Source organism: Rhinoderma darwinii, chromosome 7 (assembly GCF_050947455.1).
Source record: "Rhinoderma darwinii isolate aRhiDar2 chromosome 7, aRhiDar2.hap1, whole genome shotgun sequence".
NCBI classification, from domain to species: Eukaryota; Metazoa; Chordata; class Amphibia; order Anura; family Rhinodermatidae; genus Rhinoderma; species Rhinoderma darwinii.
The window spans coordinates 49,160,842-49,184,365 of NC_134693.1; the positions used below are offsets into that span (position 1 = coordinate 49,160,842).

The 23,524-nt window shown below is 43.6% G+C and overlaps 1 protein-coding gene across 1 annotated transcript; it reads left to right on the plus strand.

Annotated features, from left to right (window-relative positions):
- Nucleotides 1-311: 311 nt before the first annotated feature.
- On the plus strand, nucleotides 312-23,232 carry VCAM1 (vascular cell adhesion molecule 1). Its single transcript, XM_075833350.1, has 10 exons — nucleotides 312-622; nucleotides 1,137-1,430; nucleotides 4,422-4,742; nucleotides 4,864-5,130; nucleotides 6,922-7,188; nucleotides 9,305-9,410; nucleotides 16,066-16,226; nucleotides 17,318-17,584; nucleotides 17,757-18,008; nucleotides 22,079-23,232. The coding sequence occupies exons 1-10, from the start codon at nucleotides 556-558 to the stop codon at nucleotides 22,237-22,239; spliced, it is 2,163 nt and encodes a 720-aa protein (XP_075689465.1). The 5' UTR covers nucleotides 312-555; the 3' UTR covers nucleotides 22,240-23,232.
- Nucleotides 23,233-23,524: the final 292 nt, after the last annotated feature.

The window sequence follows — 23,524 nt, forward strand, 5'->3', positions numbered from 1 at the left end:
GGTCTATAGGCAAGTTAGATATGTTCAGGAACATTTCCAGATGTATACGCTGAATGTAGTGCCCAAATGCAGTTTGATTTTAGCTTCATTCTGATTACTAAATTAGGGAATTACTATTTATATAATTAATGTTCACTGGAGATCAACCTAAACTACAAATACTTGAGACTTTCAGACATTTCACTGTCATTTTTTTCGTGCTCCACTAGAGGGCAATGATGTGACTTCTTTTTTTTTATATTACTGATTGCCTTGTGGTTTCCCCACCAGGAATCCCCCTCCTCCCCTCACCTTATAAGAAGGTTGACAGGGATGTCTGTTACACAGATCATACAAAGCTAGCACAAAGAAAACGCAGAATACGAGAGCTTATGTATGATAACCACTGCAACAGTGGATTTTATTAATTCCATAGAAAACCTGGAATGCACAGATTTTTCATAAGCCTATTGGAGTAAGCTATTCAAAACTACATTTTTAAGACCATTAAGTGCTTTTACAGAGGCTCGAACCCTACTTTTCTGTGGAAGCGTCATATACAAGGGGACCTCCAACATGGCCAAGACCAGTACTCTCACCATAATATCACTGATGCTCTGCTTTCATATCATCTTTATGCACAGTAAGATTTATATTTTCTCAATTTATTTTTCTATCTATCTATCTATCTATCTATCTATCTATCTATCTATCTATCTATCTATCTATCTATCTATCTATCTATCTATCTATCTATCTATCTATCTATCTATCTATCTATCTATCTCTCAGTCCTAATTAATAGATCTATTTATTAATAGGTATAGAGCTTTTCTTTATATGATCAGGCCGTTGTTCGTACAATTGTTTCTGGTTGATGTGATATTTTTATTCATTAAAATTATGGTAGAAAATGTTTACCACTATTGTTCTACCGTTATTTTACTAATTTCAATACGGTTGTTTGTAGGAATACAAATATATTACTCAGTAGAGTCTACTCTTCATCAAAATTGCATTGTGTATGTCCAGATTTAGTATTTTCATTGCAAATATTTTTGTGAGCACAATATCATTACCTAAATATGCTATCCTATAATACAAAGGGGATTATTATATTGAAATGAAGAACTGTGCACAGTGGTTGGAGTATCTAGCTTATATTGTGTTCTTTCCTATAGACATCACTCTTTCATTACCTCGTATTACAATCAAGGCTCAGATTGGGGAAGAACTTAATATCATTTGTAAAGCCTCAAGATGTAGTACGAAGAATCCTGACTTCACCTGGTCTAACCTCGTGGACATGACATTAGGCGGTATCGTCAATACCGTGGAGCAAACATCAACCCTAAACATGATAGTCAATGCTCATTCTGATGGATCATACCGATGTACTGTGAAATGTGATAATGCACCAGGAGAGAAGAGCTTCAGAATCATAGTATACTGTAAGTGTCTTATTTAGTTGGCTTGGCTTACACACTCCAGATGTTTACTAGATATATTGCAGCGGTTATGGAACATCTTTTTATCCATCCATCCCTATTCTCCTTATTCTGCTATCCTTCACAGACAAACAACTGACAGACAGCGGAAAGTGAAGGGAATAAGGATTTCCTTAAACCCTTCTTAGTGTTATTTCTTGCTAATTATGCGATTCTTTGATATATTTTTACTTGTATAAAAGAAAAATACATCCCGTTCTTGGGTATTCTGGGGAGAAGGTGCAGTGCAGGGAGGACAATGAGAAACAAAGAGAAGTGGAAAGTCTTGGACAGAGGATTTTGATGCCATGTAGAGGTTAAGGAGGAAATAAAACCATCAAAAACAGTTAAACACATTGGCCTTTAATGTTCAAGATCAGTCTTCATTGTCCACATTGTCGCTTTCACTGCAGCTGATACTAACATATTTTAAATAAACCGCCTGTAATGACATAGAGCGGTGCTGTTACACCCAGCTCGTTCTGAAACTTCCCCTTTTGTATGACTTCCACGTTTATCTTCATAATACAAGATCTAGTACAGAACACACCTTCATTTTTTTAATTTTCATTAAGGCCCCATGCAGATGGTACATTGAGACACAGACTGCAAATCGGGTCCACAATAAGAACCCATACTGTAGTCCATGTAGCTCTGTGTGTTGCCTCTGTGTGCTCCACTATGGAAAATAAGTGCTTCAAGGTGGTTCAGTAGGGGTCCATAAAATACAATGGGCAGTGAAGTAATTAGCCACTGGGCGAGGGCTCCATAGCAAAATGAAGATGGATCTACCACCTACTACCCCACCCCCATCCACATCCTTCATACATTGCAGCCATTTGGAGTTGGGAAGATGCTGACTGTACGCTTCAGTAGAATTGTGGTCCCCAGTAAGAGTATCTGTCTCCATTGCATATATTTCCAGTTCTGATCATCTCTAGAGACATTAACATACATACATTGCATGTCCAGAATATGTGAATCCCTCTTCTAATTAATGGATTTCACAATTTTAGCTTTGCCCATTTCTAACAGGTGCAGAAAATCAGATATTAAGCTATGCAATTTCCATCGACAACATTAACAGTGGAATAGCTCAGTGACTTTGTGTGGCAATAGGATGCCACCTTTTCTATATGTCAGCTCATGTTTCTTTTCTGTTAGATCTGCCCCCGTTAATTTTAAAGTGAATGTCCTTGTGAACATAAAAATTTAGTTTTTGTTTTTTTTAATCAAGATAGTGTAGGTTAAAAATTATGTGCTGACTAATTTCTTAATTTATCTTTATAGTGTTAGAGCTATGTTTTTCCAAAACTCCTGAATAAACATAAATTTAAAACATAACATAATGACTGTCTGCAGCCACCACTAGAGGGAGCATTAGCGTTTACTGCATACTGTTGTACTGCTCCTAAACGCCCTCTAGTGGCAGCTGCAGGTAGCCCGAATTTATGTTTTAAATTGATGGGCGAGATTTACTTAGACTGACACTTCATACGCCAGTCTAAGAATGAACGCTGCTGGAGTAATATGCGATAAATGTAATAAGAGCGCATGCCTCTTAATAAATGTGTTGCATCTTCAGCCATCCGTGCACCAGAATGGGGAACTCTACTCCAGTTTCTAATGTAAATTATAGTAAATGTGTCAGGATGCAGATGGCCCCGCCACTTTTGTTAAGCCCCGCCCACTGTTTTAAAAAGGGGCAGAAGTGGCGGAAAAAGCAAAGGGTCACAACATTATTATGCCAAAACTGTTTTTTTGTACAAATTGGGTCTTTGCTATGCTTTTCTTTGCATAGATTGCTTAATAAATTCCTGCTTTAATCGATGCAGTCGATATGGAGCTCTGAATCAGAAAAACTAAATTCAGGCCACTCTAATGATGTATTAAGAAATTAATCAGCACATAATGTTGGGTATATAAGCATGGTGTTAAAAAAGTGCAAATTCACTTTAATGGTGTTGCCTGACGAAAGAAGAAAATATTTATTATTTTCCTTTTGTAAAATAAAGAAGCCGGTGTCAATGCGGCACAGCTACTACGGCACGTCCGAATTTACGGGTCCATGGGATGGGGACTGAAAACCTGCAATCTGCAGGTTTGAAAACTAAAGCATATTGGAAATGTTCTATATTTTAAAAAAGCAAAAAAAAAAGTAATTTTGCTTTAGTCAGACAACCCATTTGAAGGCTGGAATCGTACAAGGCATATTTCACAATGTTTCAAAACTGGCATAAAAAGCACAGCGTTAAAAAAAAAAATTAGATTTTCTAAACTACTACTGGAATTAGCTTTTTGTCTGGAGCCTAAACTGCCACTTCATTCTCCCTTCCGATCCTACATAAGATATAGCAGACCTTAGTGCACACTTGGCGGTACATTTGCAGAGGCTCCTGTACGACGCCTAAGGAGACTTGTTGTGCACAAGACTACCTGAGGCGCCATATGGCTGCTTCAACGCCCATCACACACTAGAATCTCTATGCTGAGAAGATCTGTCAGGGGGAGTAAAGTTACAGCAAGTTGGAGAAGAATGAAAGGCCTACATGGAGACTTAACCTGAACCCCATTTGGGATGTTTAGAACTATAGATAGACGGACAGATTAGATAGAGATAGATAGATGATAGATAGATAGATGATAGATAGATAGATGATAGATAGATAGATAGATAGATAGATAGATAGATAGATAGATAGATAGATAGATAGATAGATAGATAGATAGATAGATAGATAGATAGATAGATAGATAGATAGATAGATAGATAGATAGATAGATAGATAGATAGATAGATTTGATCTATCTATCTATCTATCTATAGGTTTGAGCATAATTTGGCCATGTGTGACTGCTGTTGGCAGCTCTTCTTTTAAGTTGTACTTTTATTAGTTGTCTACTTTAGATGATGTAAATAAGATAATAAAGTGATATATAGTTTTTTTTTTACAGCGTTCCCCAGTGATCCTATTCTACATATCTCCTCTCTTGTGGTTGGACAGCCGTCACGTATCACCTGCATCTTCCCCAGCATCTATCCCTCTGAGATGCTGCAGGCTGAGATCATGTTGAATGAAAACGTACTGGCTGAGCTTCAAACTGAAGAGAGCAGTTTAGTTACCAATACAATACAAAACATCAACCTGACCTATGATTTAACCCTGGTGAAGGAGATGGACAAGACAGAGATTAAATGTGTGGCCTCAATGAATTTTCCAGATGATGATATTGAACCCATACAAAGACAAGAAGCACAGAGCCTCACTCTAATGTGTGAGTAATGGAAGCATGCCATATAAAAACTTGATTGTGCCCACGTAACCCAACTTTACTCACAAACCCATTGTTTTTTTATTCCTAAAAGTGCTGAATATGAATTTTCCTCTATTTTCAGATCCTCCAGAAAAGCCTCAAATCATTGTTATTCCATCCACCACTGTGAAGGCTGGTGAGGAAATACATCTATTGTGTTCAACTGACAGTACATCCCAAGTCATCCAATGGGTGAAGAAGGTGGAGGATGCAGAGCTTGAAATGCCATACAATGAGCAAGGAGCTTTGATATTTTTAAATCCAAATCCAGAATATAGTGGGGTCTACATCTGTTATGCAAGAAACAGCGCTGGGAAAAGATCTTCGCAGGTGGAGATCAATGTGCAAGGTAAGATATTCCTTCTCTTAAAGTTCTCATTACTATAAGTATTGTCCAGTGACATTTCTTATTTCTTTACCATTATCTCCATGGAATAGTTCCCTATAAGGCCTCATGCACACTTCCATTGCCCGTCGTATGGCCGCTAATGTCGGATCCGCGAAACGTGGACCGCACACGGATGGCTTCCGTGTGCAGTCCGTTGCTTCAACGGACCAAATGAATGGAATGGCCAAAACTGTTCCGTTAAAAACGCACAGGAGCAGGACCTGTCCTATTTTTGTCGGAACGGCCACACGGTTCCGTTAAAACAACATAAGTGTGCATGGCCCCATAGAAATGAATGTGTCAGTGTGCTATCCGTTAAAAAAAATGGATAGCACACTGAAAAAATAACTGAAGTGGGCATGAGGCCTTAAAGGGATCCTGTCATCAACATCTTACCTGTTAAACTCGCCGGACCCTTCAATGGCCGCAGCTGTCCAGAGTTCGTCCCTGTTCTCTTCTTTCCTGAAGTCCTCCTCTGTCAGTAAATATAGTCGTTTAAAACTTTTCCCGACTTTTATGGTAATTATTTTTCCCTCTGGGATGCAGCTTCTTAACCACGCCCACTGCCACCACCTGTCCGGCACTGACTGGCTAAGGAGCTGTCAATCAAAAAGAAGGAGGTGGAGTCCACTCTGAGATGCTGGAGGAATGAAAACCTGACTCTTTTCAGATGAAGATTTGACCCTTTCCACTCATTTGCATACGTGTGGGACCACTGAAAAACGGAATACTAAAGCTACAGAGCTTACTTAGAACATATTTATAGCTTAGATGACAATGATTTTTCACCCACTTTCACCAGGTATTGCTGGCTTTATAGCTAAAATGCTGGTGACAGGTTCCCTTTAATGTCTATATTACATTATCTAAACATAGACTATTTAGTTTGTGCATACTTGATTTGTACCTTACATTTTGTGTCTTATTTTTAAAGTTAATATCCTTTTTTTAGCACCGTGTTATTTTTAGGTCCAACGTTCTAAGCTGATCAGTTTTATGATACATCTTTATAGGAGTCAGAGCTCAGCTTAAAAAAGAGCTAAATGATAAAATTCTGGAGACCTTAATGTATATTGTTTTATTATTGTGTATATGTCATGTACATTAAGCTCCTAAGCTCTCCCTTGTGGTGGCTGCAGGTATCAAGAATTTGTGAAAACACAACTTTCCATGTCTGCATTCCCCAGCTGACTGTATACCACACTCTACACTTCTTTTATGTATACTATACTTACTTTTTGAACTGATGCTTTGTCTGTGCTTTACAAAAGCTTCCATCTTGATTCTTAGATTTCCCCAGCTTTCTCTTCCTATCTGCTTTGCTATTAATCCCATGATGCTTGAGAATAGCATCACATGAATAGCTAAAGACCATATCATTTCTGCATGCATTTGATTCAATTATTTATTGATAGAGACTAGAGAGTATCATTACTTACATGATGATGAAATACAAGCTTATGTGCAGCATGACTTGAGTATCTCAGTCACCTTGATGCAACTGCACACAGTGGAATAACTTAACACTCCTGGGTCCCAATGCAAAATCTGTATCAGTGCCCCCTAACTATAACATGTCACTAGTCTTCTCATATGGGACCCCTCAGGCTACAGGGCCTGTGGGCGACTGGAACCTCTGCAACCCCCTATGGTAATGCTCCTGAATGCACATCTCTTAGCATATCTTTAAACATCTAAATAAAGTTTAACATCTATATTTTTGGTTTTAACACCTAATTTCTCTTTTTCCAGTTCCCCCCAAAAATATATCTATGGCTATTAACCCATCAGGTATGGTGAGAGAAGGAGACAGTGTACAAATCTGGTGCACAGCTGACTCTTACCCTGCCCCCAAATTAGTGCTAAGGTGGAAAACAGAACTGGGCATTATTGAATTGGATTCTGAGCATGGACAGTACAACATTTCACATGCTACAGTAGAACATACAGGGACCTACATATGTGTAGCATCAAATGAAATAGGACAGCAAATTGAAGAGGCCACGCTGACTGTACAAGGTGAGACCCAGATACAAAGTGTGACTATGACTAGTGGTATAACTTTTCTGTATTATTGTTACTTACAACTTTAATTTCATGATGCATTTAACTGATAACTAGTATGTAACAGCACTGTGTATAGCACACCTTTCAATCCCTTTTTTATGGTAGTCAAGTGATTGGAAGGTCAAAAGTGTAGATGAGTGAATTTTTCACCTGATTCGCATTTCGCCGATTCACCAATTCTCACTTTTCTGGCCATATTTTAATTTAATTTGTCAATTCCTCTCTAAAAATTTTCGAAAGCGGAAAGCAAACATGAAAAATCAATTCACCCAAAGAATCCTTATGGGCAGCAAATCATGAACCATGTGGTGAATCAACAGAACATAAATCTGGCAAAATGTTTGTTTCCAACAATATTATAAAATAGCAAAATTATCAGGTCTTTAGGAAATTTTAATAAGTTGTCGAATTCCAAATGATTTGAATATACTGTACCTACAAGAAATCTCAGAATAAGCTTCTAAAAGCCATTTGTTCTGCCATTTTACACATTGTGTCCCAATAATTAGGGATGATTATTTTCTAATTTAGCATTGGTAAATCTTGAAAAAAGACTCGAATGTTAGCATATAATGTTTTAAATCAATATACCGTATTTTTCGGACTATAAGAATTATATAGACTATATAGACAACAGAAAATATGAAAAAAATTATTTGTTAAAAAATAATTTATTCTGTTTCACCACATTCTGAGAGCCAAAACTTTTTTTCTATACTTTTTTTATCGATTGAGCGGTGTGAGGGCTTATTTTGTTGCGGGACAAAATTATTTAATTTTTTACATTGTGCTTGGGGAAAAATGGGAAAATGTATTTTTTTTATACACATTTTATTAGTTCCCCTAGGGGACTTGAACCAGCGGCCATTTGGTTACATGTGGAGTTACTGAAACAGCGTAACTACGCTGTTTCTCTAACTCCCATAGTAGTGAATGGCAGTTATGGAAGCAGCGTAGCATGCGCAGAAGAATCCCATTGATCTCTATGAAGCTGCCGGACACAGAACGCGGAAGTCACAGCTTCTCATGCAGCTCTCTTGGTAACTTTCGGTCCTCGTTCTCCTTATCGATCACACATGTATGCCCTATAATGTGGATAAGAGATACATGTGTTTTATGGCACAAGCCAGGAACAGCGAAATTGCTGTTCCTGGCCGTTATAGCAGCGTGTCAGAAATTGACAGCTGCAGTGTATGGAGCGGGCTCAGCACGTGAGCCTGCTCTATACATCATCCCCCTCCAGCTCCATGATGTGCCGGCATGTCATGGGTCGGGAAGGGGTTAAGTAATGCCGCGGTCATGGCGCCTGGCGATGCCGTGTCCCTTGACTGCGGACTATAAGACACAGGGACTTTTTAGCAAGATTTATTTTTGCTAAAAACTGCGTCTTATAGTCTGAAAAATACGGTATAAGGCAAGAATTAGAAACCACATTTTCCTGTTATATAATACAAGGACTAAAAAAAGTGCAGTAAATTGAATGTCAGGAAAGAGTATTCTTCTTTCTGAAGATCCAATGATTAGATTATCTAAAGTGACTAGTGGAATTTACCAGTGCGAAGCTAATAACAGACTAGGGAGTCACACACGTTGAGACTAATGGTGCGAGGTGAGTAGTAGACGTCAACTATACATTTTCATTAAGCCAATACCAAGAAAAGGTTGGATAAGATAATTTTTTGGCAATACATTTTTAATGAGTTCCTTTTACTAGTAGTTCTTGAAAATTGGTTTAGTATCTTTATGATTACTTACGTGATGATGAAATACAAGCTTATGTGCAGCATGACTTGAGTATCTCAGTCACCTTGATGCAACTGCACACAGAGGCGTAACTTAACACTCCTGAGTCCCAATGCAAAATCTGTATCATTGCCCTCTAACTATAACATGTCACTAGTTTTCTCATATGGGACCCCTCAGGCTACAGGGACTGTGGGCGACCGGAACCTCTGCAACCCCCTACGGTAATGCTCCTGAATGCACATCTCGTAGCATATCTTCACACATCTAAATAAAATGTAGCATCTATATTTTTGGTTTTAACACCTAATTTCTCTTTTTCCAGTTCCCCCCAAAAATATATCCATGGCTATTAAACCATCAGGTATGGTGAGAGAAGGAGACAGTGTACAAATCTGGTGCACAGCTGACTCTTACCCTGCCCCCAAATTAGAAGAGGCTGGACGCAGCCTGCAGGGCTTAAGGGGAAGCCTCCATGACCTCACTGGTAGGGAAAGGGTTAATAGGTAAGGGAGAGTTGGAGGGAGAGTTAGGAGGAGGTGGAGGAGGGACAAGGAGGAGTCAGGGGGCCGTTGCTGAGCTTCCCGCTGTTTGCGGCATTGAGCCGGAAGCAGCGGGAGGAGTAACACAGGGAGAGACAAGCTCCCCGTTGCCCGCGCTTATAACAATGTCGGCCGTATTATTAGAGCGGCTGCGTGCCGCTGATGTGCACCACGGTCCCGGATGGCTTGAGGAGACCGTGGCTGCATTAACTAGGATCCCGGACGCCGTTTCGCCACGCCAGGCCCGGCGTTCGGGGTCTGTTGCAGGGGACAGGCTCCCCTCCCCCGGCCCCCTTACTAGCATTACTATGGCGGCGGGGGGGGAGTCGGCAACAACCGCTCCTGCTCGGAGCAGGCTGAGAGCGTTGCCGGGGGTGACGGCGACTCAGGCCGGGTCGACCCGTCCCTCCCGGCAGTCCCGACCGCCAGAGCGCCTCAGTCCTGAGGCAGTCCCGCGGACACGGCGTCGCAGAGGGAGCCCGATCTCGGACGCTGCAGGCCAGGCAGCTGGGAGGACCGCCCCTTCCCAGGCCCTGCGTCCTGGCAGGAATCCCAAGCCGCGACGGGGTCCGGCGGTAAGCAGGGAGTCGCAGGCCGGGCTCCCTGTCACCCCTCCCCCATCGGATGGAAGATTCGGAGGACAAGGTACGGCCGCCCCGCCTGGTGATGTTCCGGCCAGGGGGCAGGCTTCTTCAGGATCAGCGAGACGGACGTCTAGATCTGCAGCGACGTCGAGGCAACAGGTCCGGTCGGAAGTCTGGGTCCCGGCGGTCGGGCGGCAGGTTGCCGGCCCATCGGTCAGCGCGTCCTCATCCCCGTTCCGAAGATGTCGTTTGGATGGACAGTCGTCGGCGAGAGAAGAGCTGGAGGAAGGTGAACTGGACGTGTATCGTCGAGGTCAGGATGGTCCGGCTGACGGGAACACAGCGCCTGTGCAGCCCGGTGAGTGTATAACTCCATCATTGTCATATCCAGCGATTTTATGTCGGGTATCGGCGGGGGGGCTGCTAGCGTCGCATCGGTGGCCGGTAGTGGCGCGGGCGGGCGCGATGGCGCGGGTTTGGCAGACTTAGTGGGTTGCTTGAGAGAGCTGGTCGGGCGCCTAGATAGGGCGGTGGCGCCGGTAGTCACGGATGTGTCCCCGGCGGTAGTTTGGGAGGGTCCCAGGGAAGGGGGATTGTTACAAGCGCGGCCCGTAACGGCGGTTAGAGAGGCGGTCGCGGTGTCGGTACAGACCGAGGCGCAAAAAGATGGCGATCGGGTGCGTATTGATGATCGCGCTCGTGGGGAGGTGTATGTGTGTTTCGAAGGTCCGTTGGGGGCGCATTTAAAGCAGGAGGTGCGTGAGCGGATCTGGAAGGACGAATATGTAGAGATTTTTTCTCTCTTGCCGCTCGCTAAATTTAATTTGGATAAGAGCAAGCGGGACGAGAGTAAAAAGGACGAGGAGGAACGGCGGCGGTATAGGCTTATCCCGCAGACGTTCGTTAATTGGTCGCAGGCGTTCGCCATATTAGTGTGATAGGGGAAAAGGCGCCGGAAAATTGTTCGGCGTTGTTTTGTTATTTTGATGCTATTGGGGAGGCTCATAGGGCGTATGGGGGCCAGGCGTGGCTGCGATACGACGAGCAATTCCGTCAGCGAAAAGCGGTTCGGCCGGCGATTCGGTGGGACCAGAAGGATATTGCTCTCTGGTTACGGGTTACGGCTCCGGTTAGGCAGTCCTTTCCCGGGAGCGCCGGCCAAGGAGGCCAGTCTAGTCAGGTTGGACAAGGCGGCGGGGGAAAGGCAGGGTTTTGCTGGCAATTTAATGAAGGCCAGTGCAAGTTCGGGGCCACGTGCAAGTTCAAGCACGTGTGTTCGGAGTGTAATGGTGCATCACACGGGGCGGCGAAATGTATGCGGAAAAGGAGGTCAGGGAACCAGTCCTCCGCGGCTGGTCAAGGGGGTGTCACCGGTGAGGGTGGAAAAGATGGCCCCTTATCTAAATGAGTATCCGGACAGGGCGGCGGCTAAGTTGCTTTACGAGGGTTTTCGTGTTGGTTTCGTTATTCCCCCGCCTCCTTATGAGGTTCCGGTTAGGCGGAGGAATTTAAAATCGGCTTACTCGCATGCCAAGGTCGTGTCGGACAAATTGTTAAAAGAAGTTTCGTTGGGTCGCATGTCAGGGCCTTTTGTTGAGTCGCCAGTAAAAGATTTAGTTGTGTCCCCGTTGGGTATTGTTCCTAAGCGCGAGCCCGTAAAATTTCGTTTAATTCAACACTTATCGTATCCCAAGGGTTCGTCGGTAAACGACGGGATAGATCACGAGTTGTGCTCCGTAGCCTATACCTCATTCGATGAGGCGGTGGGGTTAGTGCGGGCTGCGGGTCCGGGCGCGCTGCTAGCAAAAACCGAAATCGAGGTGGCGTTCAGGTTGTTGCCAGTTCATCCAGAAAGCCAACGGCTGTTGGGCTGTTTTTGGAATGGGGCCTTTTATGTGGATCGGTGCCTTCCGATGGGGCGTTCCCTTTCTTGTGCGTACTTCGAGGCGTTTAGTAGCTTCGTGGAGTGGGTAGCGAGGGGAGTATCCGGGGTCGACTCGTTGATCCATTACTTAGATGATTTCTTGTGCGTTGGCCCGGGGGGTTCGCCGGTTTGCGGTAATTTGCTTTATGCACTACAGAAGGTGGCGAGGGATTTTGGGATCCCTTTGGCGCCAGAAAAAACGGAGGGCCCAGTAGCGACGATTTGTTTTTTGGGAATTGAAATAGATTCGGTGGCAATGGAGTGTCGTCTCCCTGCGGATAAGCTGGGTGCTTTGTGGCTGGAGGTACGGCGGGCTTGTAGACTGAAGAAAATGACGCTGCGGGAGCTTCAGTCGCTGCTGGGGAAGTTGAATTTCGCCTGCCGGATTAGGCCAATGGGGAGGGTGTTTGGTAGACGGTTGGCAGCGGCAACGGCGGGAGTGCGAGTGATTTGAATAATTTTACGGATGCGGCTGGGGCGGGCGGTTTTGGAGCTTACGGGGGAGGTCCGTGGTGCGCAGGTCAATGGCCGGCTAGTTGGGTGTCCAGCGGACTCACGCGGAATCTGGCCCTGCTCGAGCTGTTCCCCATCGTGGTGGCGGCAACCATTTGGGGGGACAGGCTCAGGGATAAGAAGGGTCGTTTTTTACTGCGACAACATGGGGGTGGTGCTGGCCATTGATAACATCACGGCGTCCTCTCCTCCTGTAGTTCAATTGTTGCGACATTTAGTGTTGGTATGTTTGTCGTTGAACGCGTGGGTGGTGGCGGTGCATGTGCCGGGGGTACGGAATTGCATCGCTGATGCTCTTTCTCGCTCGCAGTGGGACCGGTTTCGGCAATTGGCACTGGGAGCGGAACGTCTCGGTTTGGCTTGTCCGGAACATCTTTGGGATCTGGTCTCGGTCCCGTAGAACAACTGATACAAAGGTCTTTGGCGCGCACGACGTGGAGTGCTTATTCTGCTTGTTGGAGGCAGTGGGAGGAGTGGGTAAGAGAGTTGGGTGACGTCAATACGGATAGAGACAGGTTGGTGGCACTTTTGTACTGGTTAGGGGACGCCTGGGAGGCGGGGTTTTCAGTGGCAAATGTGAACCGGTTCATATCTGCGGTGGCGTTTGGTTTTAAGTTACGAGGCTTTCAAGATGTATCTAAGGAATTTTTGGTGCTACAGGCTTTGAAGGGGTTGGGCCGAGGTAGAGGGGAGGCGGATAGTAGAAGGCCTGTGTCGTTTGCTTTGCTTAGCCAAGTAGGGAAGGGTAAGCTGATAGTTTTGTTCGCCCTCCCGGGGTCGGTTATGTGCCCAGTAGAGTGCATGCGGGGTTTTTTAAGCCGCAAGCGGGGTCTCCAGATTTGCCTTTGTTACGTCATGTGGACGGGTCGTTTTGTCCAGGTTTCAGTTTGGAGATGTATTTAAGGAATGTCTGACGGCGGTTGGGGTCGCGGCGGGCTCATATTCATCTCATTCCTTCAGGATTGGCGCAGCAACTGCAGCGGGGCGCTGGGGGTTGGATGATGAAGGGGTGCGGCGCATTGGTCGTTGGGAGTCCAACTGAGTTAAGTCCTATGTCCGCTCCATTTGTTATGAGGTTGTGGTTAACGCTTAAAAAAATGTTTTGTATGGCGGTGTCTAATTGTTTTCCATTTCAGATTCGCCTCCGTGTTTGGTGTGGTTGCTGGGTCATTCGTACGTGCACTGGGTCATTCGTACGTGCCCGGACGGTCGCCAGTTGCGCATTCCGCGACAGGATGCGGTTGTGCATTGGCTGGGATTTAGAGGTATGTCATGGAGCAGGGGGTTGGCAGAATTCCAGACATAGGCCCGGCTTGATAGGGTTCCGGAGGTCTTAGTGTTGCACGTGGGTGGGGATGACTTGGGAGTCTGCCCCTTGCGTGAGTTGGTGCGGGATATCAAACACGATATGTTGGGTTTGTGGGTTTCTTATCCCAAGTTGGTGATAGTGTGGTCGGACATAGTCCCGAGGAAACATTGGCGGTTGGCTAGGTCAGTGAAAGAGTCAATAAGGCTCGCATTAAAGTTAATCGGGCGGTGTCCCGTTTCGTAGCAAAAATCGGGGGCATTTGTGTGCGGCACAGGGATTTGGAGTCAGGAGTGGGGAACTTCTGGAGGGGTGATGGGGTTCATCTGACCGAGGTTGGCATTGATCTTTGGAGCTTGGCGATAGCAGAAGGAATAGAAAGGGCGGTGGTGGTGTGGCGGAACTCACAGGCTTAAGGTGGTCAAGGCCTGTTTCGCTGTGGCGGGGGGAGTCCTTGAGGCCAGTCAGTACAAAATGGTGGGGGGGTCGCATCGGGGGTATGCGTCCCCCAAAAAAGGTACATGGTTGAAGACTTCATCGGGTGTTATCCCTTTGAAGTGGTCTTCTGGTAGAAGGTATATCACTTGAAGGCTTCATCGGGTGTTATCCCTTTGAAGTGGACTTCTAGTGGTCGGTATATCACTTGAGGGCTTCATCGGGTGTTATCCCCTTGAAGTGGACTTCTAGTGGTCGGTATATCACTTGAGGGCTTCATCGGGTGTTATCCCCTTGAAGTGGACTTCTAGTGGTTGGAGCCATCTGCAGAGGTGAACGGTGCTTCCGAGCTGGTTTACGGCTGGAGGTAATTGGTGGTTTGCAGATGGCTAATTCGGTGTGTTCTTAAAAAGGAACATCTGAAGGGGCTTCAAGGACTTCCTCTGCTCGGGTTAATGTTAACGTTAAATTGTTATGTACGATTCTGACCCATGTTGGGTCATGTGAATTATTAGGAGGAATTCTCTGGTGGATTCCTAACTAGTTATCCGAATGTTTCGGATTTAAATTGTTTTGATAAAACTGTGAAATTAATAAACGGCTGCTGTGGCCATTTCACATCCAACCTCGGTGTCACGTGTCTTTCCTAAAGGTGGGGGTGGAGGGATAAGATGGGTAAGGGAAGGTTCATTAACACACGACTCTACTTAGGAAGGTCAAGAAGAGGCTGGACGCAGCCTGCAGGGCTTAAGGGGAAGCCTCCATGACCTCACTGGTAGGGAAAGGGTTAATAGGTAAGGGAGAGTTGGAGGGAGAGTTAGGAGGAGGTGGAGGAGGGACAAGGAGGAGTCAGGGGGCCGTTGCTGAGCTTCCCGCTGTTTGCGGCATTGAGCCGGAAGCAGCGGGAGGAGTAACACAGGGAGAGACAAGCTCCCACCCTCCCGCCCTTTGTTTGTTACCCCTGTGGGGCTTTATGTACGTCCGTTTATGAGTGTTGTCTTTGTTTTGTGTGCTTATTTAACATGTTTTTCCTTTTTTCCCGGAGTAGGTTCTGTTGTCATGGCAGCTGGCGGGGGGAGTCCTTGAGGCCAGTCAGTACAAAATGGTGGGGGGGTCGCATCGGGGGTATGCGTCCCCCAAAAAAGGTACATGGTTGAAGACTTCATCGGGTGTTATCCCTTTGAAGTGGTCTTCTGGTAGAAGGTATATCACTTGAAGGCTTCATCGGGTGTTATCCCTTTGAAGTGGACTTCTAGTGGTCGGTATATCACTTGAGGGCTTCATCGGGTGTTATCCCCTTGAAGTGGACTTCTAGTGGTCGGTATATCACTTGAGGGCTTCATCGGGTGTTATCCCCTTGAAGTGGACTTCTAGTGGTTGGAGCCATCTGCAGAGGTGAACGGTGCTTCCGAGCTGGTTTACGGCTGGAGGTAATTGGTGGTTTGCAGATGGCTAATTCGGTGTGTTCTTAAAAAGGAACATCTGAAGGGGCTTCAAGGACTTCCTCTGCTCGGGTTAATGTTAACGTTAAATTGTTATGTACGATTCTGACCCATGTTGGGTCATGTGAATTATTAGGAGGAATTCTCTGGTGGATTCCTAACTAGTTATCCGAATGTTTCGGATTTAAATTGTTTTGATAAAACTGTGAAATTAATAAACGGCTGCTGTGGCCATTTCACATCCAACCTCGGTGTCACGTGTCTTTCCTAAAGGTGGGGGTGGAGGGATAAGATGGGTAAGGGAAGGTTCATTAACACACGACTCTACTTAGGAAGGTCAAGTGCTAAGGTGGAAAACAGAGCTGCGCTTTATTGAATTGGATTCTGAGCATGGACAGTACAACATTTCACATGCTACATTAGAACATACAGGGACCTACATATGTGTAGCATCAAATGAAATAGGACAGCAAATTGAAGAGGCCACGCTGACTGTACAAGGTGAGACCCAGATACAAAGTGTGACTATGACTAGTTGTAAAACTTTTCTGTATTATTTTTACTTACAACGTTAATTTCATGATGCATTTAACTGATAACGTGTATGTAACAGCACTGTGTATAGCACACCTTTCAATCCCTTTTTTATGGTAGTCAAGTGATTGGAAGGTCAAAAGTGTAGATGAGTGAATTTTTCACCTGATTCGCATTTCATCGATTCACAATTGTTCTCAATTTGCTGGTCATATTATAATTTGCCAATTATTCTTTTGTCAAACGTTAAAAGTGAAACTTAAACATGTTTAATCACCCAATGAATCCTTAGTGGCAGCGAATCATGAACCGTGTGGTGAATCAGCGGAAAATAAATCAGGCAAAATGTTTCTTTTAATCAATACTATAAAGTAGTAAAGTTTATGGGTCTTCAAGAAATTGTAATAAGTTGTCAAATTCCAAGTGATTTGAAATACCTACAGGAAAGCTCAGAATAAGCTTCTAAAAACCATTCTGCTGCCATTTTACACATTGTGCCACAATAAATATGGATGACTGTTTTCTAATTTAGCATTGCTAAATCTTGAAAAAAGACCAGAATTACTGCATATAATGTGTTAAATCAATATATTCATCACAGATATTTATTCTGGTGGCTTTAAACCTTCTCAAATTATTTTCATCTATACCATGACATTGCTTATTTTATTCCATCACAAAATACTCCCTGTGGCACTCCCGGTGAATGTTTACATGCATGTAGCATGTGACCACTACAGCCAGAATGTGACCACTAGGGCCTAATGCCAGAAATACAACACATGACTTCTGAGTCCTCTGATTGGCTGCAGAGGTCACTTTCTACGTGCATGTAAACAATCAGCAGGACTGCGGCTGGAGCATCAGCACTGCATCACTAGGGAAAAGGATAGGTGAGTCCTGCTTCATTTGTTAATTTATCTCATATTCATTCATTAGCAAAAAATAATTCAGAACATGAATAGCCCCTTTAAGAGTTTGTAAAGTCAAATTAATAATGGGTATGACTTTGAACAAAAAATGAATAATATTTCCATGTTTTTATGTGTCTTTTACAGTTCCACCAAGAAACACCAATATAAACATCATTCCATCTCAAGTCGTGACAGAGGGTGACTTTGTACAGATTTGGTGCTCTTCAGAAGGTTCTCCAGACCCTGGACTTGTCCTTAAGTTGAAAAGAGAAGATGGATTGATAAGCCTGGAATTAAGTGATGGATTTTACAATATTATCCAGGCAGGAATGGAGAACGCAGGAGAATACATCTGTGAATCCTCCAATGTGGCGGGACAGCAATTTGCTGTGAATAGATTAACAGTACAAAGTGAGTGTCCTTGCCCTTTTTATATATTATAATCGGTCACTAATTACAGATTTTAATTACGAACGAAAAATTTACATTATACGATACCTGAATATAACCTCATAAGGAAAGCATAATAACTCTCTGATCTATACAATCTTCCATATAAATAATCTCATACATTTTCTTCCAGTTCCACCACAAGACACCACAGTGGTTGTGACTCCATCACAGAACATCAAAGAAGGTGATACAGTCACTATCACTCGTGAGACCCACAGAATCCCATCACCATCAATCATTCTACAGACGGTGTGTGCCAGGAATAACACAGTGCTACAGAACAACAATGACACGTTTACACTGCCCAATGTCACCCGCAATGACACTGGAACATACACGACTGACATTAATAACATTGCTGGAAATGAAACAGAGTTTATGAGTAAGTATCGATATGGCAGGTGAGAAGCACGCAAAATAGGTTACATGAAAGCTTACTTTGGAGAATTCTCTTTACTTTACGTTAGAATTAGTAACAAAACCCACACACAGGAAACCATAGACGAAACTCTAAGAACTTAAAGTGAGAAACTGTTTAGAGAACATCCGTATAACGTCTCTTGACTTGACATCAGACATTCATCTGGTATTTCGCACAAAGGCATTGGGAATATTTACATATTATTGAGTTATTCTGGGGCACATCCGCTGAGCTGATGTTTGTATTAATGTTACTAGTTTTTCAAAGTCTATTGCTTCTATTAAGACTAACCAAGAATTTACCTTTGTGACTATAATTTTGTACCACGTGGTTAGTAACTAGGGTAGTAACCTGAATATACTGATGTTATTGGGCAATATACAGAAAAGCTTGTACCCTGGAGGTATGCAGAAAAAGGGATAAGGGTAAGAAAACGGCATAAATAAATTGTCATGTGCGCATATTTTCCTGTTAATTTAGGATTCACTTAGTAAAATACTGTTTCTATTAAGTAGTGTTCCACAACAAGTGACTTGGGGGCCATATTTGGCTCTCAGGCTGCCTACATGGGGCTCCCCAGTTTTTGTTATCTATAGATGCACTAGTGTCCCCAAGGATGCCTTAGCATTACTGAAAACTGGCACAATGTAAAAACCTTATCACAGGAAATAAACACTAGGCTAAGTGTTCTATTACTTGGTCACAGACTTTTTTCTTTTTGTATATGACTCAACATCACCATCCTGTTTCAAAGTGGCTTGCAAGCTAGTTATGTTGGGTCCTCTTGTAATACAGTTGTGATTTACTACTTCAGAGATTATATTTCATACAATTGATTCTGATAACAACATGATATTAGTCTCCTCATTAATTCCCTAATTCAGGGCCGCCTTAAGATATTTCTTGACCCCATATAGTCAAGGCGTCTTGCCCCCCCCCCCCCCATTATCAGGAGATGGGTGCAACGGAAAGTGGCGGGATTGGGGAGGGATGAGAAACAAACTGGGAATGGCTCTGTCGAAGGGAGACAGTAGGTGCGCAGAAGCACGGTCAGGGGACAAGGGTAAGAGTAAGAGACTAGATGAGCATGGACTCTGTAGAGGGTGGAGACGACTAAGAGAGCAGACTGTGGCAGGGGCGGGAGTGTGGCCAGGAGAGAAATTCACCCTTACAGGGGCTCTGTAGGGCTGCAGGGGGGAGACAGGTGGGCAAGGGCACTGTGGGAGGCCAAGGGGAAGACAGTAGGTGTGCAAGGTGGCAACATAAAAAAAATTACACTGAAGCTGCTGCTTTAACACAGCAGAGTCAATCACAAAGTTACGGTTGTAGGGGAAAAACGCCTCTACCTCCCATTGAAATCACGGGAGGGAGATTTTGGGCGTTTTTGTCACTGATTCCGATGCAGTTTCCTTTTCAAAATCAGTATAAAAAAGCACTGTAGGAACAGGGACTAGATGTGTTTTGTTATTTAGAAGATATCATTTTATTTCATTCGAAATTTCAGCTTTTTTTCATTAATATCCCCTACAATTCACAGTTGCTGTTAAGTTTCAAATGAAATTGTGACTACTGCACTTTACTTTAAATTGTAGATTGTACAAGTTTTAAAGAGTATGTAAGCCGTTGAAGGCCGATTTTATATATATATATATATATATATATATATATATATATATATATATATATATATATATATATACATATATATAAAAGTTAGTCCGTTTGATTAGTGCAACTTTCTAAATAGTTTTTGTTAAAAATTTGTTTTACTTTTTGAGATAAAGCTGCTCTGTATTCTCTATACAGAGCAGCTGTATCATTCGCTATGACCTGAATCCATCAGTCCCGCAGGGCCACCTGTAAGCTATCCCTTCTAATTTATGAATTTAGATGGGATAGATTACAGGTGGATTACAGGTGGATGTCAGAGACACGCAGGACCCGCTGTCACTGAACCCTCCAGTCCACGGATCGAACGGTAACCGGATTTAGCGCTAGATCCAGCTGTTATGGTGGGGAAGCTTTTTTCTGCCAAGGGCTATTTGGATATTTATAACATCATTTGCAGGCCCTACAAAATTATCAACTTAAAAATTAACCTGCTATATTTGGTCAAACATTTAATTAACTCACCCCTAATGTGATGGCTGGAAATACTTCTCTGTGGTGAGGCGTGTGATGTTAGCCGGTATTGATGATGTTGCTACTGCGTCGGTTAGTCTGTAGCGCAGACGTCTCTTTGGTAAGTTTTGAAAAGAACTCGCAGCAGTAAGTTGTTCCTACTTACTTAAAAGGGTTTTCCCATTAGGGACATTTATGACATATCCACAGGATATGTCATAAATGTCAGATAGATGCGGGTCCCAAATCTGGGACCCACACCAATCTCTAGAACGGGACCCCCTAAACCCTGTTCTACCTCTCTGTGTTCCTGCTGATTTCTGACCATGAAGAAGTAACTCCCATAGTAGTGAATCGCAGTTATGGAAGCAGTGTAGCATGCGAGCTACGCTGTTTACATAACTACTATTCAGTTCTATGGGACTTACGGAAACAGCATAGCTCAGCGAGCTACGCTGTTTTCTTCTTCATGGTCGGAAATCACAAGTTTCAGCACAACACAAAGAGGCAGAACGGTGTTTAGGGGCCCTGTTCTAGAGATAGGTGTCGGTCTTGTGGATATATCATTAATATCCTTGATGAAAAAAAAAACCATTTAAGTCACTTGGACCTCACTTTGAGTAAGTAGAGCGCGCGGACGGAGCCAAGGAGGGAATGACACGGCGGCAGCGGCGGTCTGAGTGAGGTCGGGCCATGCTGTGACTGGAGTGGACCAGTCCAGTCACCTGACCTCACATCACTGTCGTGAGGTCAGGTGACTGGACTGTGCCGGCCCGGGAGTGGACCAGTCCAGTCACCTGACCTCCTGTCACTGACTACAGGTCAGGTGACCGGACTGGTCTACTCTTGGGCCGGCACGCACCGACCTCACTCAGACCGCCGCTGGCATACTTGACTTCGTCCGCCCTTCTCCTGCTTATAAATGTGAGTGAGTAGGGTGGACGAAGCCAAGGAGGGAATGACTCGACGGCAGCGGCGGTCAGAGTGTGGCCAAGGCGTGCTGTGACAGGAGTGGACCAGTCCAGTCACCTGACCTCACGTCACTGAAGTGAGGTCAGATGACTGGACTGTGCCGGCCCGGGAGTGGACCAGTCCAGTCACCTGACCCCAAGTTACTGACTCAGGTCAGGTGACTAGATTGGTCCACCCTTGGGCCGGCACAGTTCAGTCACCTGACTCAGGTCAGGTGACCGGACTGATCCACTCTGGGGTCGACACGCAAACCGCTGGTGCCGCTGCCATACTTGGGTCCGTCCGCCCTTCTCCTGCTCCTAAATGTGAGTAGGGCGGAAGGAGACAAGCAGCGAATGATGCGGCGGCAGCGCGTCTGAGTGAGGCAGGGCCGGACCAATTGATCCTGCGGGCCATATATGGCACGTCGGCCGGACGTTCCCCACCCCTGGTATAGAGAATACAGAGCAGCTGTATCTCAGATAGTAACACAATTTTTTAATAAAAACTATTTAAAAAGTTGCACTAATCACACTGACTAACCTTTTTATTAAAAAAAATTGCCCTTCAAATGTGTACATAGTCTTTAACAGAGGAGAGCTGAAAACATAGGAAACATAGGAAATAAAGTAGCTACGTATAAAGAGTAGTGCCTCTGCAAATTGGAAATTCAAACTTTGTGGGAGATTCCAAATCTTGTATAATGCTGTATTTTAGAGCACAGAAGATAGTTTGTACTCCATGTAACTGCTTGTAAAACAAAGAAATTTCATTCTTTTTGGCTATGTGAATGGCACCTGCTCATATTCCCATAATGTACATAAATACTGAACTTAACCTTACATTCTGTCTATAGAAACAACATCTGTTCTGTCCTATAAATGTAATAAATCCCTCACTCCCATCGTGCTGCCCCTGTCAGTCTTTCTAACCATCCCCCCACTTTGTTTCCCTTACAGAGCGACAACAGAGCCCAAGATTTAATCCCACCTCCATATTTATCTTTGGATCTGTGGCTTTCGTGTCAGCTGGTGTCATTGGATCCATCATTTATCATCTCAAGAAATCAAAGTTACAAGGATCCTACAGTCTTGTAAAAGCTTTGAGAAGCAAAGTGTGACTTTACCAATTGGATTTGATGGACATTTCCATGTGCTGCAGGGCAGTGCACATACATTTCTGTAGACATTAAATGGCACTTGTGGAAGCACATGCATTCGGAGAGATCGATAATAAGCTTGTGCTGTTGGAAGCTTTGTGGTACTTGCAGAGAACCTGGAAGAAAAGTCATCAAAATCCAGTTGTTCTGCTATAAATGGGAAAGACTGGAGCAAAATAAGAAAAAAAACATCTAGTATAATACCCTGTGTGTGAAGGATCACTATTTGCACTTCGATCTTCTGTGTGTTTGTGTGTGTGTGTATGTGTGGTAACTATTTTAATGTGTAGAAGTTGCTCATATTTAAATGTAATGTTATGTCGGCACGTTATTTCTGCCTGATCTGTCCCCATTCTCTCGTCTTTTTTTTTATGTGATGGGAACGTGTAATGCGCGATGAATTTTAATGTGGCCTTTCTCCTCAGGCAGAGGGGAGCTCTAGCCATCTTTTGTCGAGCATTGAATAAAAATCAGAAGGGTGAGCAATTGGGAGGATCAAACCCAAAACCAAAAGAAAGGGAATTTTGTTATAGTGGAAACAAAGAAAACAATAGGATCTCAGCGGTATGGAGACTGCATAGAATAATCACATCTTATTAGTTCATAATCTCATGAAAAAGAACATTTGATTCATTCCATATTCAATCTTACCCACCACAGATTTTAGATTACACTTTAAAAAAAATAAAAAAAAAGGTTAGTTTTTCTACTCAAGTGCTTACATAGTCATTATCTCCCTCCATCTCTGTATTTGAATTACCGGTATGCCTATGAGCCTTAGTGTCTATCCAAAACCATGAATCTTTGTCCTTGGCCAGTAACAGTCATGGTAGCAGCCCCACTATAGTGAAAAGGTTAAGCAGGAATGTTGTGAAATAACCTGCAGGATGGTGGTCATTACACGTATCTCCAATTTCCAAGCACCAAAATGACTAATGTGTTTTTTTCATAAATGTTTTTTTGTACACCCTGTAACATTTCATTCACATAATAAATATATTTTTTTAAGTAATATACCTAAATTAAAGATTTAAAGTTTTGTCTTGATTTATTTTCTCAGTAAATTATTTAGACCTGTTCGTATTGCAAAATATGTATAAAACCGCTTTCACACAAATTTTTAACCCATATTATGTGTGTACTCATATTGCAGTGCCAATTTTAATCTATGGGGTTTTTCACATAGTGGCATAAAATACTCACATTTTATTCGCTTTAGTAGTTGCAAAACACCCATTGGAGTGTA